The 17,582-nt window shown below is 42.6% G+C and overlaps 1 protein-coding gene across 4 annotated transcripts in view; it reads right to left on the reverse strand.

Annotated features, from left to right (window-relative positions):
* Positions 1-13,652, reverse strand: part of LOC121586231 (ephrin type-B receptor 5) — a 63,487-nt gene extending 49,835 nt beyond the window's left edge. For all 4 annotated transcript variants that reach the window (XM_041902771.2, XM_041902769.2, XM_041902768.2 and 1 more), the window contains exon 1: positions 13,528-13,652. In XM_041902771.2, coding sequence (XP_041758705.2) covers positions 13,528-13,585 — 58 coding nt within the window. In that variant the 5' untranslated portion in view covers positions 13,586-13,652. The remainder of the gene's footprint in view (positions 1-13,527) is intronic.
* Between the last annotated feature and the right edge of the window lie 3,930 nt (positions 13,653-17,582).

The following is a 17,582-nucleotide window of genomic DNA, read 5'->3' on the forward strand; positions in this document are numbered from 1 at the left end:
GTGATCTGAAGAGGTGGTTTGGCTAGACAGGTAACACAGTGACCCTCGCTAAGGAGATGCTTTTAACTCCTTCTCTCTCTCCCCCCCCCCCCCTTCTCCCTAACTCTCTGTCGCTCAGTACTTGACCTTAAAACACAAGAAACTGATATAATGTCTGTGGTTTAGCCAGCATCAAATCAACTCCCTCTCCCTCTTTCTCTTGTAAACAGATTTATTTTGGATTATGCTCGCACAAATCTGTCCTTCAATTCCCCCCCCCCCCCCACCCCCATGCCCAGCTCTCTCTAGCTCCCTACCTCCCTCATGATCTCATGTTACACTAAAGTAAACCAAGATTATGAAGGATATGGTACAGTACGTATTAAGATCAAGGGCAGAATTTAAATAGTGTGACGTCACGAGAGGCTACACAGCTTTCAGCGGGATTGCTCAAGTAGTGCAAGGAGACAAGGTTCAAACAAAACAAGGATTTTATTATAGGTCTTGGGAAATTAACGAAAATATAACAAAATTCTGTTCTCTTGTGGCTCTTTAAGGGTTAACAGTTCAGGGATGTCTCTTCCACATCCAAAATCATAATTCTCACTCGCTCAGATAACTTTTCCCCAGCCTTACTGTAGTCCACGTGGCAGCTAGTGGCCAACCCAGCAAAAAGTCCTTCCAAATGTCTCTCACGTATTTCCACAGGTGCATATATCCAAAGGTGAGTATTTCCCAAAGGTAAGTATCTCCAAATCCTTATATTCCTCATGGAAGTGGACGTGCAGCACTCTTGTCCTCCAGAGAGCCCAGGTTGGAGACTGTGTCTCTTCCCTTCCCACCCACTCCCTCAGTGTGTCTCTTCCCTTCCCAAACCTTCAGCTCATCAGCTCCTCATTTGTTTCAGCTGCGTGGGAAGATTGGCCATAGAGGGGTGGAGTTCCCGACCATACCAGCAGATGGAGCCATAGCTGTCTGGGTTTGCAGCCACCTCAGGGGGATGTAACGTCCCTCCAGGACACAGCCTCTCGTGACATCACAATAGACTGATAGTAAAAGATTATATCCAACTGCAGGCATTATAATGAATAGCTTCACTAAAACCATTGTACCGTATAGTCTGTAAACTGTGGTGAATATCTTTGAGGAGAAAATAATAGGCCTACATAACTGGAATTAAAACAAGTCTAACACACATCTAAGGCTAAAAACTACAGGGTCTCCTCCCCCATAATCTCAGTTAATACACAACCTTTTAGAGTCTTTTGTCACTTATCAAGACTCATCTTGATCACTTCATCGCTCTCTCTTTTCTCTCTCTCTTTTCTCTCTCTCTCTCTGTCTGTCTGTCTGTCTCTCTCTCTCTCTCTCTCTCTCTCTCTCTCTCTCTCTCTCTCTGTCTTTCTCTCTCGTTGTGTCTCTCTCTGTGTGTTTCTCTGTGCGTCTCTCTCTCTCTGTCTCTCTCTCTGTCTCTCTCTCTCTCTCTGTCTCTCTCTCTCTCTCTCTCTCTCTCTCTCTCTCTCTCTCGCTCTCTCTGTCGCTCTCTCTCTTTCTCTCTCTGTGTCTCTCTCTCTCTGTGTCTCTCTCTCTGTGTGTCTCTCTCTCTCTGTGTGTCTCTCTCTGTGTATTTCTCTGTGCATCTCTCTCTCTCTCTCTCTCTCTCTCTCTCTCTCTCTCTCTCTCTCTGATACACTGACTCTCTGATACGCACTGACTGATCCTTCCAGATTAATTAATATAGATTATCTTTTTAGTGCTTTAAACAGTATAACCATCGCACATGCATGCACGCAAACATACACACACAACAAAAACACACAAAAAAACTCACATTGACTCATGCACATGTACACATACATGCAAGCACAAGAAGAATCTACACACGCATGCATGCATACACACACACACACTCCTCATGCATTAAGACCTCCCTAGGAACACCGAAACTTTTTTTATCCTGGTTGAACACAACACTAATGGATGTCTCATTTCACATTAAATTAACCCTCTACTTTGGGCCAGATTCATGCATAAATCATAGAAATGTAATATTGATGTCTCTACTATTTAGATTCTTGTCAGAGACCTGAAGAGCCGGGAATCTGACTGTACATATCTTACATAGGTTCTCTATGGGACTGAGCCTAACTTCAGCACGGAAACGTTATTTTCGGAGAATTGATGTCAATTCTATTTCTGTCAGCTCTGCAAACTATCCTCCATGATGAAAACCAACCGTTCCATGACAGTTGGCATTCAAATTGGCATTATATTCACAATGGAATATGTGTTCCTTGGAAATGAAATTGGAACTAGTGCTAGAATTAAACTCTTCTAGCGTGTTGCGTGACAATACAAGGTTTGCCACTGAAACATTGACTACTCTCCTTTCAATCGCCTTTGTTTTTCAATATCACACAGGGGATCATTTTCTTTACAGCGAAGCGCTGTGCTCAGTGTCAATAACACACACTAATGAATGAATCACCTTATAGATGTACAGTGAGGGAAAAAAGTATTTGATCCCCTGCTGATTTTGTACGTTTGCCCACTGACAAAGAAATGAACAGTCTATAATTTTAATGGTAGGTTTATTTGAACAGTGAGAGACAGAATAACAACAAAAAAATCCAGAAAAACGCATGTCAAAAATGTTATAAATTGAATAGCATTTTAATGAGGGAAATAAGTATTTGTCACATTCGTTGAGAGACGGGTCAGACCAAGGTGCAGCGTGGTATGCGTACATGTTTATTAATAAGAATAAACACTTGACAAAAACAACGAAAACGTGAAGTCCTATGGGCTATACACACAACAAGCCAAACAGGAACACAAACAAGATCCCACAACTAAGGTAGGCAACCAGGCTACCTAAGTATGATCCCCAATCAGAGACAACAAGCGACAGCTGCCTCTGATTGGGAATCACACCCGGCCAAACATAGAAATACAAAACTAGAACTAAACATAGAAATTCACACCCTGAACCAAACCAACTAAATACAACCGGCCGCTCAAGGCCAGGGCGTGACAGTATTTGACCCCTCTGCAAAACATGAATTAGTACTTGGTGGCAAAACCCTTGTTGGCAATCACAGAAGTCAGACATTTCTTGTAGTTGGCCACCAGGTTTGCACAAATCTCAGGAGGGATTTTGTCCCACTCCTCTTTGCAGATTTTCTCCAAGTAATTAAGGTTTCGAGGCTGACGTTTGGCAACTCGAACCTTCAGCTCCCTCCACAGATTTTCTACGGGATTAAGGTCTGGAGACTGGATAAGCCACTCCAGGACCTTAATGTGCTTCTTCTTGAGCCACTCCTTTGTTGCCTTGGCCATGTGTTTTGGGTCATTGTCATGCTGGAATACCCATCCACGACCCATTTTCAATGCCCTGGCTGAGGGAAGGAGGTTCTCACCCAAGATTTGACGGTACATGGCCCCGTCCATTGTCCCTTTGATGCGGTGAAGTTGTCCTGTCCCCTTAGCAGAAAAACACCCCCAAAGCATAATGTTTCCACCTCCATGTTTGATGGTGTTCTTGGGGTCATAGGCAGCATTTCTCCTCCTCCAAACATGGCGAGTTGAGTTGATGCCAAAGAGCTCCATGTTGGTCTCATCTGACCACAACACTTTCACCCAGTTCTCCTCTGAATCATTCAGATGTTCATTGGCAAACTTCAGACGGGCATGTATATGTGCTTTCTTGAGCAGGGGGACCTTGCGGGCGCTGCAGGATTTCAGTCCTTCACAGCGTAGTGTGTTACCAATTGTTTTCTTGGTGACTATGGTCCCAGCTGCCTTGAGATCATTGACAAGATCCTCCCGTGTAGTTCTGGGCTGATTCCTCACCGTTCTCATGATCATTGCAACTCCACGAGGTGAGATCTTGCATGGAGCCCCAGGCCGAGGGAGATTGGCAGTTATTTTGTGTTTCTTCCATTTGCGAATAATCGCACCAACTGTTGTCACCTTCTCACCAAGCTGCTTGGCGATGGTCTTGTAGCCCATTCCAGCCTTGTGTAGGTCTACAATCTTGTCCCTGACATCCTTTGAGAGCTCTTTGGTCTTGGCCATGGTGGAGAGTTTGGAATCTGATTGATTGATTACTTCTGTGGACAGGTGTCTTTTATACAGGTAACAAGCTGAGATTAGGAGCACTCCCTTTAAGAGTGTGCTCCTAATCTCAGCTCGTTACCTGTATAAAAGACAAATGGGAGCAAGAAATCTTTCTGATTGAGAGGGGGTCAAATACTTATTTCCCTCATTAAAATGCAAATCATTTTATAACATTTTTGACATACGTTTTTCTGGATTTTTGTTGTTGTTATTCTGTCTCTCACTGTTCAAATAAACCTACCATTAAAATTATAGACTGATCATTTCTTTGTCAGTGGGCAAACATACAGTGGGGAGAACAAGTATTTAATACACTGCCGATTTAGCAGGTTTTCCTACTTACAAAGCATGTAGAGGTCTGTAATTTTTATCATAGGTACACTTCAACTGTGAGAGACGGAATCTAAAACAAAAATCCAGAAAATCACATTGTATGATTTTTAAGTAATTAATTTGCATTTTATTGCATGACATAAGTATTTGATACATCAGAAAAGCAGAACTTAATATTTGGTACAGAAACCTTTGTTTGCAATTACAGAGATCATACGTTTCCTGTAGGTCTTGACCAGGTTTGCACACACTGCAGCAGGGATTTTGGCCCACTCCTCCATACAGACCCTTCAGGTTTCGGGGCTGTCGCTGGGCAATACGGACTTTCAACTCCCTCCAAAGATTTTCTATTGGGTTCAGGTCTGGAGACTGGCTAGGCCACTCCAGGACCTTGAGATGCTTCTTACGGAGCCACTCCTTAGTTGCCCTCCCTGTGTGTTTTGGGTCGTTGTCATGCTGGAAAACCCAGCCACGACCCATCTTCAATGCTCTTACTGAGGGAAGGAGGTTGTTGGCCAAGATCTCGCGATACATGGCACCATCCATCCTCCCCTCAATACGGTGCAGTCATCCTGTCCCCTTTGCAGAAAAGCATCCCCAAAGAATGATGTTTCCACCTCCATGCTTCACGGTTGGGATGGTGTTCTTGGGGTTGTACTCATCCTTCTTCTTCCTCCAAACACGGCGAGTGGAGTTTAGACCAAAAAGCTCTATTTTTGTCTCATCAGACCACATGACCTTCTCCCATTCCTCCTCTGGATCATCCAGATGGTCATTGGCAAACTTCAGACGGGCCTGGACATGCGCTGGCTTGAGCAGGGGGACCTTGTGTGCGCTGCAGGATTTTAATCCATGACGGCATAGTGTGTTACTAATGGTTTTCTTTGAGACTGTGGTCCCAGCTCTCTTCAGGTCATTGACCAAGTCCTGCCGTGTAGTTCTGGGCTGATCCCTCACCTTCCTCATGATCATTGATACCCCACGAGGTGAGATCTTGCATGGAGCCCCAGACCGAGGGTGATTGACCGTCATCTTGAACTTCTTCCATTTTCTAATAATTGCGCCAACAGTTGTTGCCTTCTCACCAAGCTGCTTGCCTATTGTCCTGTAGCCCATCCCAGACTTGTGAAGGTCTACAATTTTATCCCTGATGTCCTTACACAGCTCTCTGGTCTTGGCCATTGTGGAGAGGTTGGAGTCTGTTTGATTGAGTGTGTGGACAGGTGTCTTTTATACAAGTATCGAGTTCAAACAGGTGCAGTTAATACAGGTAATGAGTGGAGAACAGGAGGGCTTCTTAAAGAAAAACGAACAGGTCTGTGAGAGCCGGAATTCTTACTGGTTGGTAGGTGATCAAATACTTATGTCATGCAATAAAATGCAAATTAATTTCTTAAAAATCATACAATGTGATTTTCTGGATTTTTGTTTTAGATACCGTCTCTCACAGTTGAAGTGTACCTATGATAAAAATAACAGACCTCTACATGCTTTGTAAGTAGGAAAACCTGCAAAATCGGCAGTGTATCAAATACTTGTTCTCCCCACTGTACAAAATCAGCAGGGGATCAAATACTTTTTTCCCTCACTGTAATATCATTATCTGCTGTGTGGTGACTGAGCCCTCTGGCTTGTCTTGCATGATCAGCCTGCTGTCTTTCCCTGACAGTGTCGGTGGTGGAGGTGATTTGTGTCTGTAGTTACTATCTGGCTCTGCTAGATTACCCCTAAACCATAAATTGAACAAATTCTAATATTTATTGTCACTAGTTCTCCCCAGTTTCTGAATGTAAAAAATCAGGCCACCAAACAAACACCAACAACTGTACTGTGAACAGCAGTAGGCCTCCTTTACACTACTACTGCTGCCTCCAGTCCCCATTTTAGACTGAAGACAATGTCCCTGACAGATGAGAAATCTGCTGAGTCTGCAATCTGGGCCTGAGTGGTGTGTTCATGCAGTGTTCTGTCCGGTCACTCTTTCATTCGCTCTCTCGCTCTGCGTACAAATAGATCTATCCATCCCACTTTCATAATTATCTCTCTCCCTCCTCTATACCTCTCTCTTTTCTCCCCCTTTCCCTCCATCTGTCCCTGTGTCTCTGTCATCCTCTCTGTGTGTGTCTATTATTCATCTGTAAAGTGACAGTGGGCAGGCTTCTCTGTACCTTAAATAAGGAGATACATGCTGTTTCATTATTGATGCCAGAGCCACTGTTTGTTTGGCAAGGGCTGTGACACCGCAGAGAGAGAGAGAAAGGAAGGATGGTGGACGGAGAGAAGAGGGACAGAGAGAGGGGAAGAAAAGGAGAGGGGAAGGGTTGTGACACAGGAGAGAATGAAAGAAAGACTAAAGAAGACAGACAGACACAGTACAGTGTGTGTTTGTGTCCTGTCTTTGGGGAAGACAGACAGACAGACAGACAGACAGACAGACAGACAGACAGACAGACAGACAGACAGGAAGAGAGAGAGAAAACTAAAGTGTTGTTCTTGTCTCCCTCACCCTCTCTAATCCATTGTTGGTTAAGGGTTTGTAACTAAGCATTTCACTGTTGTATTCGGTGCAAGTGACAAATACAATTTTATTTTATTTTATTTGAATCTCTCTCTTCTTTTCTCGCTCTATTGTGGTGTTAATATGCACTCCACTCTCTGCTGGAGTGGAAAGGTGACTCGCATTAGTTTCTGTCCCACTGTCACTGTTGTGTTCACTTCACTTGAGTGGCCTTGCTTGCTCTCTCTCTCTCTTTTTCCATCCCTCCATTCCCCTCTTCCTTCCTTTCTATGTAGCTACAGTTGTTAATGCATATACTGACACCCAGCTGTGAGTAGTGTCTAGTATTGTACATATTAGTCATATCTAAAAGGAGACGTAGGCTGCCTTGACACTTTCCAGGCAGTAGGGTCAGTTGGCACTCTACAAACCTCTTCCCTGTTAATATTGATGGGGACCAAAGGTGTGTGTGTGTCATACCTTAGCACCTCTCTGCGATGGGCCCAAACACACCTACAAAGCACACACACTCACACACATTGAAGGTAAGGCACACAAACATTGTGGCACAGACACTCCATCATGCACACTTATGGACAAACACAGAAACACAACCATTTAGGCCTACACAGTGGAAAATATGCACATCGACACAGACGCCCAGAAACTGACGTACACACGCACACACACACACACACAGCCCAACATTCCGTGGTACAGTAGCCAGTAAGCAGCTCTATCGTTGTGTTTTGTCTTGCGTCCATTCATCCACCCATCTCCACCCTATCTCTTAATAAGCTCCAGATGCTCCATCCATCCGCAGACAGTCAGTCAAGGACCGATTCTACTACCCTCCATCATTACACACAACCACCGACTGAAAGATACACAGGGAAAGTGGGGAGAGGAGGATGGAGGGAGGGAGGGAGAGGAGGATGGAGGAAAAGGGGGGATTAACACAATTCCAGAAATAAGCTCACGCACGTCAAAGGGAGTTATCAAAACGTCACTGTTGGTTACGCTGAGTGAAAGTTCTGATGAAGGGAGCAGTGGTTAACCCCTCACACCCCAATCCCTGTTACAGTCTGCATAGCTTAACCTAGCAATGAAGCAAGAAGTAAGTCACTGAACAGGCACCAGCAAGATACAGAAAAAAAAATAACAGGAAGAAAGACATTTGAAATTTGGTGAATGCCATCCTGAGACAAACATACGCCTAGAAAGTAAGACTAACATTTGCAATTTGGTGAAGCTATGAGCAAGTTATTTCCCCCTGCTAATACCCTCTCTTTTTTTGCTGCCTCTCTATATCTCTTCTCTGACATTTAGGGACATTTGTGCATTACCTTCCCATAATGCTCTAAAAGCTATCTCTCATTTGGCACACTATTGGGCAACCTTGTTTTAGGGCCAACTCCATTAACAATGTTTTCCTTTTTGGTAGAAATGTAGCAGTAGGCCTATCCCTAAACCACTCAGTAATAAATCAACTGTTATTTTGCCCTTCTCTGGCCCTTTCTCTCTTTCCATGTTCAGACTAATGTTATTAGGCTATTTGGCACGTTATCCAACTACCTTGATTTCAGGGCTAACTTCATTCACCATTTTTTTCTTCCTCTTACTCTAAAAGCAGGCCTAGGCCTAACCATTCCATGATCAAACTGTTACTCTCCCTCTCTCACCCTTTCTCTCTTTTCTGGCACAATCTTGATTGGCTCATTATGAAGTTATCTTGGTAGAGGGCTAATTTGGGTGGCAGGTAGCCTCGAGGTTAGAGCGTTGGGCCAGTAACCGAAAGGTTGCTGCTCTGAATATCGGAGCCGACAAGGTGAAAAAAAGTATGTCGCTGTGCCCTTGAGCAAGGCACTTAACCCTAATTGCTCCAGGGGCGCTGTACAATGATGACCCTAGCCGTGACCCTGGCCGTGACCCCACTCCCTGCGGGTGTCTCAGGGGGAGTTAGGATATACAAAAAACACATTTCCATTACACATTTGTGTGTAACAGGACAAATATAAGCACCCCCCCCCATATTATGATTATTATTCAGCTACAATTTTTTTGTTCTCCTTTACAGATAAGTTAACTCTTCTCTGCCAGACAGTGAGTGGTCTTTGGTCTCTGTTGCCTCAGGGTTCATGGCTCTTGAATCACAGAAATGATGCATGACTCAGCCGTGGATAAATCAGACACGACCACGGAGACAATCCTCATATCACGCAAGGGGAGACAGGGGAAATAAGCCTAATAAATGTGAGAAAAATATACAATGTAAGCCCCCCAAGATTTACACAACGAAAACAAAGCCCTGGCTCGCCTAGAGGTCGTGGTGTCGCTGTGGCGTCCTCCTCTCACCTCACACGAAGCCATTTCAACTTCCATATGTGCGCACAGCCAGGCCTCAAGGACATAGTAAGCTTTTAGCGGGAGAGCTGCTGTTTTAAAGAGGTTCCACAGTCCCAAGACTCCCGCTGAGAGACACACGCTCCATTTTATCACACTTTATTTTATTTATTATGTCCTGAAAGGACGACTTATCACACCAGAGATAAGGTCAATTATCTGCTCAATTAATGCCAGAACCTGTTACCAGCACTGGTCCAAATGATCTCAGATTCGGTTTTAGAAAACTTTAATGTCCTCAGAGAGGCAATTAATTTCGCAGCAGTCATAGAACATATCAGATATACAATTTTTTTATTGAAATAATAAATAAATAAAAATAGCAAAGGATATTTCCAAGCCAGTAGGCAGGGTAAGTGCAATTTCATAGTCAAAGTGCAAGTGCTAAAGAACAATTAGTCCACCGTTTTGTTAAGTTGCAGAATTGCATTCGGAATAAAAGAGTACTTGGCCCTATTTTTTTTTTACTTTGGCGGCAGGTAGCCTAGCGGTTAAGAGCGTTGGGCCAGTAGCCGAAATGTCGCTGGTTCAAATCCCTGGGCTGACTAGGTGGAGGAAAACATCTGCCAATGTGCCCTTGAGCAAGGCACTTAAACCTAATTGCTCCTGTAAGTTGCTATGGATAATAGCATCTGCTAAATGACTAAAATGTAAAAATGTAATCTGTACCTGAAGCCAGAGGGAAGGAGCTGGAATTCGGGGTGGACTGGGTGGGAAGAGTCAACCGCTATTTTATTTGTCTTCTGGAGGGCTCTGCCCAGGTAGAGAGATTACAGTTCTTGCTGTTGCTGCCCCATGATTTTTCCGCAAGTCCTGACTATCTTGCCCAACCTATTTTTCTGCGCAACCTTGATATTCCCAAACCAGCAGGTCAAGCAGTAGGACAGAATGCTCTCAATGAATGATTTATAAAAGAGAATCATGATGGCTAGATCAACATAAAAAAAGTGACGTTTCTGGTGAGACTGACAGAATTATTATCTCTAACCCACACAGTTAGATGAGAGGCCCATATTACCCTGATAGCCTGTTATAAACCAGAAACAAATGCACATTAGGCCTAGTCTGCTGTTAGGCATTTAACACTAAAGTCTGGTATTTTCAGTCAGGCTGAACTGAATTTGAATCATATCCTATATATACTAGCCAATGTAATCAGTGCCAATCATGTTATAGCCTTTTCCTGCAGTCAAATGACCAAATCGCCCTCTAGTGGCCTCATGGGTGGAATGTTATTAATATTTTTCAAAATTTCATAATTAATAAACTTTATTTTTTTACTGCTGAAAATCCGGTGTTTCTATGACAAACGGTTTTGTTATATTCCAGTCTACTGTGATGTATATAAAGTGTAATATTGGGATGCAAACTCAAAATGGAATACATTTAAACTCTATATATATCTGACATGGTACAGGTGTCTTATTTTCTTTAAGCCCATAACCATGGGTGTGAAGTGTGTACTTTTGTTTCAAAGTAGATTTATTTAAGACTACCAAGAAACACTCTGTGTGACCCTGATTTAGCCCACTGCGGTAAAAGGTTAACAAGTTACAGCCTACCAAAACATAAGAGGGGAGTTTTAGAAAATAAACTAATTGGTTATCACAGTCAGTCCATTCAGGCTTGTCTTCTAGTGCCTGAGGTGATCAGGTGTGTCTCCTGTTGCTGCATCCCGGTTAGTGTTGAACCCAACACAAGTCAACAGCTTTTTTATTTTATTTATTAACCTTTATTTAACCAGCAGAAACCCATTGAGACCAGGGTCTCATTTCCAATGTTGCCCTGAGAACCACAGTTCAAGCAACGTGAGCAACACATTTAAGAATGATCATTACAAAATTACAGTTACAACATTTCAAATAAATTATGTTACATTCAAAAGGGCAGTAGAAACAAATATATGCAATCAATCAAAACAAGTGCAGTTGTCGTTGGTCACATTTTTTATCAGAGCCCTAAATTCAGCTTTTGGGACCAAATAATGACGTTTTAGGGTGACCTGTAGGTCATTCCAGGACTGAGGGGCATAGTAACTGAAAGCAGTCTTCCCTAATTCACAGGAGACCCGTGGAGACCTGTTGAACAGGTAAACTCAAAAGAGAGCGATAGATGGAAAAACACAGATAGGATACCTTAGAATAATAACCCTGTTATTAGAAAGATGTTCCTCTTCAAAGGACAAACATGTTGCCACAGAGGTGTACGCTACAAAAAAAGGAGTACAAGAGAGATGTATCTATTTTCTTCATGTTTAATACATATCAATCGGCACCTTGTCAATCTCTTAGGTATGTTGTGATCTTTGGCTCCTACCTGGCTATAGGGGTGTACACACCAACACCTTTCAGCCACCATAGTGAGCCATGACACACATGCACGCACACACACTCATACACACACACACTCATACACACTCATACACACTCATACACACACACACACACACACACACACACACACACACACACACACACACACACACACACACACACACACACACACACACACACACACACACACAGACATAAAGCGTCAGAGTTGTTTAACCCAAAACAATGTAGAGTAGCTTCTGGACAGGGAATACACTGTACAGACAAAACACAAGATTCAACAACCTCAACTCCCTGAAGACCCTTACATACAGACATAGATATACTCATTGGTGCATGCAGAACAAAAAACCTGCCTTCACACATGCACACTGACTCACAACACACACAGCCAAGAAAGATAAAAACAGACACAAGATCCTACAGACACTAAACACATGGTCACATACATAGAGACAGTCCGTCAGACAGTCAGACATGAATTTAATTTTAATGAAATCACAGCCTCCCACTACCATCAGTTCTTGGCATAACCAACTGGTGTTATGTCGTTTTTAGACGGAGTTCTGTGCTATCAGGTTAATACAGCATTAGAGAAGAGCTCTGTCAATCATTCAGCACGTCAACAGAGTCTGACACAATCTCTCCCCCCCACACACACACACAAACACACACACACCAAGTTTCATCTTAGTAAAGACCATCTGTTACATACGCTGCAGCTCAAATCTGTGGAGTTAGATAGAGCTGTTTCCTCCCCCTGCTTTGACACACATAGACAGAGCCATCATGAATGCACACTCATCACCCATCGTCGCTCTTCTTTAAAATAGAACGTCAGCTTTCCAGTGCTTTTCAGATTAAATATATGCAGAGGCCTCTCCAAGAGATGGAGACAGAATGCACAAAGGTGTAATGAGTGTATAGACAGACACAAAGTCACACACACATGTACACACCACACAGATAAATAATTACACACGCGCATGCACACAGACATGCATACACACACGCACACACACACACATGCATGTGGATTTTGTGCAGCTATCCATCCATCCATCCATCCATCGCTCTCTCTCTCTCGCTCTCTCTTTCTCTCTCTCTCTCTCTCTCTCTTTCTTTCTTTCTTTCTTTCTTTCTTTCTTTCTTTCTTTCTTTCTTTCTTTCTTTCTTTCTTTCTTTCTTTCTTTCTTTCTTTCTTTCTTTCTTTCTTTCTTTTTATCTCCCTCCACATCCATCCATCCATCCATCCATCCATCCATCCATCCATCCATATGACTATAAATCATCATCAAGCCCTATCAAAGCCTGTAACAACATGCTGTCTTGAATACTGACAGTTCCCAAGAAACACTGGGACAGTCTCCCATGAACATGAACAATGGGCAGAAAGACCAACAGAGGAAAAGATGGGGGCAGGGGGTCTTTAACTGTCACATTCATGATATCATGAGTGGGGGGTGGCAGCGTTCAGAGGGATAAAAGGGTTATGCAACTTATTATTCATTTTGATTATGCCCCACATATTGTATTATTTTGTTGTGAGAGCTTGACAGGCCCCATGGAGCACCTGGCATTGCCATGCCAACTAAGTCCTGTCTGACACACTATAACATGGAGACACACACACATACAGGACCAAACCAACTCTCCATCACTCTTGAACACAGACAAGCGCAGAACACACATACAAACACACATACATTCACACACAGAGCCGCATCCATTGCACGCAAACACACACACTCACAAATGCACAAACACAGAAACACACACAAAACGCAAACTCCCCATCACTCACAATCACACTAATGCAAACACAGTCTCATGTAGGAATAGAGAGTTAAAGTAGTTTCTTACCTTCCTCAGCTGAATTAGGCTGGAGAAACAGAGAGAGAGAAAGAAGGACACTCCACATCTCCACTACAGAATGACACTAACTCAGAGAGAGAGGGAGGGAGCATGAAAGAGAGAGAAAGAGACAGAATGAGTGAGCGAGAGAGAGAGAGAGAGAGAGAGAGAGAGAGAGAGAGAGAGAGAGAGAGGGGACTGGGAGGAGGAGGAGTCTGTCTGCTCTATTTCAGAGAGAGAGAGAGAGAGAGGGATGGGGGGAGATGGATGAGGGAAGGAGAACAAATCATTTTCAGAGCAAAGGAAAATACGACAGCAGCACCAATATTGTGCCAGGCGGAAGGTAAACACTTCACATTCATAACTGTGGTAACGAGAACGACAGAGCATGGCGGAAAAATCTACAAATGAGTTTGGCTGGTTTGCACTGGAACAGCTGTCTAGACATGCCAAGATATCCTTCTCCTGTATGATATCCTTCTGTGTAAACACAAATACATTCAGGACAGCACTGGAGCTGGCATGAAACTATGGCCTCGCTAGCATATCTGAATTCTGTAACAACATGCATTTCTTGGTGCTGTGGCGGGGGAGAGAGTGCCAACGTTTTGTTTTTTTGTCATATTTTTCATGGAAATCATCATAATTTAGACACATTTTTGGCCTCACTCCACCACTCATCTAGCTCGCTCTGCCTCCTTTCTTTGCTCTCTCTCTTTCTCTCTCGCTGTCTTTCTCTGTCTGTCTCTTTCTCTCTAACTCATTACACATATACACACATACACACACCCTCTCACAGGATTGTTCACCCAGACAGTATCTAAACACGCACAGATCTCCCAAAAGGCAAGGTGGAAATCATGCCAGCAAAGCCCCTTGTCCACTAGTGACGCCTGCTGGTCAGGTTTGGTTACTACAGCTTGTTGATGCTCAAGCAGACTTTCATGCTACAATTCTCTGCAGTGACTAAACGTTCAGTAGATTTTCCATGGGAGGAGAAGTATACGCTGAACTGTGATCCTCAATAAGGGAGGCAGAGACAGGAAGCTATTTAATCCATCTAACCTAGGCTACAATAACAGTAGACCTCTGATTAATGCAATGGCTTGGCACTGGTATAAATGTGTGCACTAAACCAGAACAGGCAGACACTTTATCAGGAGAAAATTACAAATAATTGAATGAGGACTGGTGAAGTGCACTGCACTTATCACATGTGCTGCACTGGGAGTTGAGTGTTGGCCTGTACAAGGAATCACCACTCACCAGTTGGTATGGTCACTAGTGGCTTTATTTCCAGGTCAAACGTCATTTCGTTGTTACAGTGTTCAGTGTGTTCTACAAGGCAGGGGAGGTTTTGTGTTGTATCGTGGTAAATGTAGTTTCCACCAAGCAGCATTTGTTACCAAGATATAGCGTTACATAGAACACAGAATAAAAACACATAGAATACATACAGTGAGGTTGATATATACACACAGACACAAGGAAAGTGCATTTATGTCTTTGAGGAGACACAGCAAAGCCAAATGTTGTTGTTTTGTGATGAACATTACAAAGATAGAGCACAAAAAGTTCTCGAAAAAAAACCTGGGAAAATATCAGATCCTTCAGATTTTTCAATGCCACAAAAGTCACAGATTCCATTCAAAATAAAAACAGTTTTTATTGTATTTGTTGCTCAGAGCTTGAGTAACTCTTTATTACAACATAATAGAAAAGGAAAAAAACACTCATTTATACAGTCCTCATTGACTCATTCATCTATATCTGTTTAGTTTCCTCTCTCTCTCTCTCATACAGTCGCACTGGGGGATTTTGTAGGGGTGTGGGGTTTCAGTTACAGTTTCTGTACAGTGGACGAGGGGGGCTTGTTTTTAACTTTCTAGGTTGTTTAAAATGAAATAAATGTTGTGCTTTTAATGATGTAATTATTGGGCTGTCGTATCGGGTGAATGGTGGCAATTATTGCTGTCAACAAAGAGTCCGCTCAAGCTGCACCGTGTTAGAGGCTTTTATTAAAATCACGAGGTTACAGCATAAGTTACAGACCCGCGGTGTCCGGAGAACGGCGTCCCAGATTGCCATGGCCGTTCTGCCCTTTCTGTAGTCTAGCCCCTATTTATAAACAATGCAAAAAGATGCTCCCTCTTCTGGCCAATCACCAGTCTCCCCTGTCTACAACACACTTCCTGTCTGTTGTATGTGACGTTACACTAAAACATTCCCTTTTGATACTAACATAAACAACATTCCATTTCTTCATGAAAAACATTTAACAAAGACATAATCTTCATATACGATAGGGCCAATAAAGGTATTTTTAAAATAAAAATGTCCAGTCGCACATTTACATTCTAAGAAAATAAATTAATACACAAGAATGCCCATTGAACCATTGCATTCATAATATACACATTAACATCATGTTAGTACAATATGTATGGCAGAGAATGGTACAGTTCATCACCATAGCAACATTCGGTAGTTTGCGCAGAGTGCAAGCAGCAGTGCCAGAAACATTATGAAATTAGTTATAAAAGCTATGAGAAAAGCTATCATAACAGGAATGTATTTTGTAACAGACACATATTAACATACTGTATATATGTACACACCACATTCACAACCATCTAAGAAAAGCCAGATTGCCAAAGTGATGATAGGTCAAATGTTGTTTTAGTCCAAAAGGTAGAAAAGTGTTCAGTTATCATGACTAACAACATCACAAGTAATAATGCAACTAGGAAGGGATGGAAAAAATGTATTAGTAGATACTGTACGAGACACAGAGAAGATATTTGCCACCAATATGGAATGTACGCTAGCTTACAACCATGTATAACAACAACTAACCTGGTCAAAACCTACACAAGACTCCACAATCACAATACAGTATTACACCACTGAAGTTTTATGATTTTTAGACACTTTTAGCATGTTGTTGTCACAATAAATACTATTACTTTAGTGTTGGTATATACTCTCATTTAACGGTAGACACCTTGTTGGAACAACTATTTTCAGGATGTTCCTAACAAATCATATATCATCTACTGTGATCATATATTTCAAACTTGGTAGGTTCTTAAAATGACTAGAAATTCACTCTAAGAAACTGTCTGATTAAAAATATAAAGGTTAGATCTAGTCTATGATAAATTCTATTTGGTAGGGCTTAATTCTATGATATATAGAATATATAGAATTCTTTACACACAAAGCAATCACAGCTCGTCTTACACTTGGTTGTCTTTAGTAGATTGTGAGATCTCACTCCAAAAACTGTGTAGCCACTATACAACATACTGATGTTAATGTAGACTTTCCAAGTACTAATAGTGGTTGAATGTCATTGTTCCATAGTGGTTGAATGGCTTTGCTCCATATATCTCCTCTACCCCTATCTGATACATGATTTGCAGTACACCTGAGATTCTTCAAAGTTCCCATTGAGACTGTGATCATACTGTCAAAGAATTCTACAATCATACTGGCCCGAACCCAGAATCTATGTTTTGATGTACTATTTGGAGATTTTAAAGAGATTTTACTACTGAACTCCTCATTAGCATAGCTATGACAGGCCAGCCAGGCATTGGAAGCCTATACTGTATGTAGTCTGATGAGGCAGACAGAAGCCACAGATATGGGTGAGCCATGGGTGGGGCAGTGTTCTAGCTGACTCAGTGTTAAGGGAGAGACACGTCTGTGGTGTTGAGTCTCTGTGACAGTTCAAGGTCAGGCTCCAGAGACAGATGCGCTAGGTTATGATATTCCAGGCAGAGCGACAGATAGGCTAGGTTATGATACACCAGGCAGAGAGACATAGAGGCTAGGTTATGATACACCAGGCAGAGAGACAGATAGGCTAGGTTATGATACACCAGGCAGAGAGACATAGAGGCTAGGTTATGATACACCAGGCAGAGAGACAGATAGGCTAGGTTATGATACACCAGGCAGATATACAGATAGGCTAGGTTATGATACACCAGGCAGAGAGACATAGAGGCTAGGTTATGATACACCAGGCAGAGAGACATAGAGGCTAGGTTATGATA

This window comes from Coregonus clupeaformis, unplaced genomic scaffold, assembly GCF_020615455.1.
Source record: "Coregonus clupeaformis isolate EN_2021a unplaced genomic scaffold, ASM2061545v1 scaf0148, whole genome shotgun sequence".
Taxonomy (NCBI): Eukaryota; Metazoa; Chordata; class Actinopteri; order Salmoniformes; family Salmonidae; genus Coregonus; species Coregonus clupeaformis.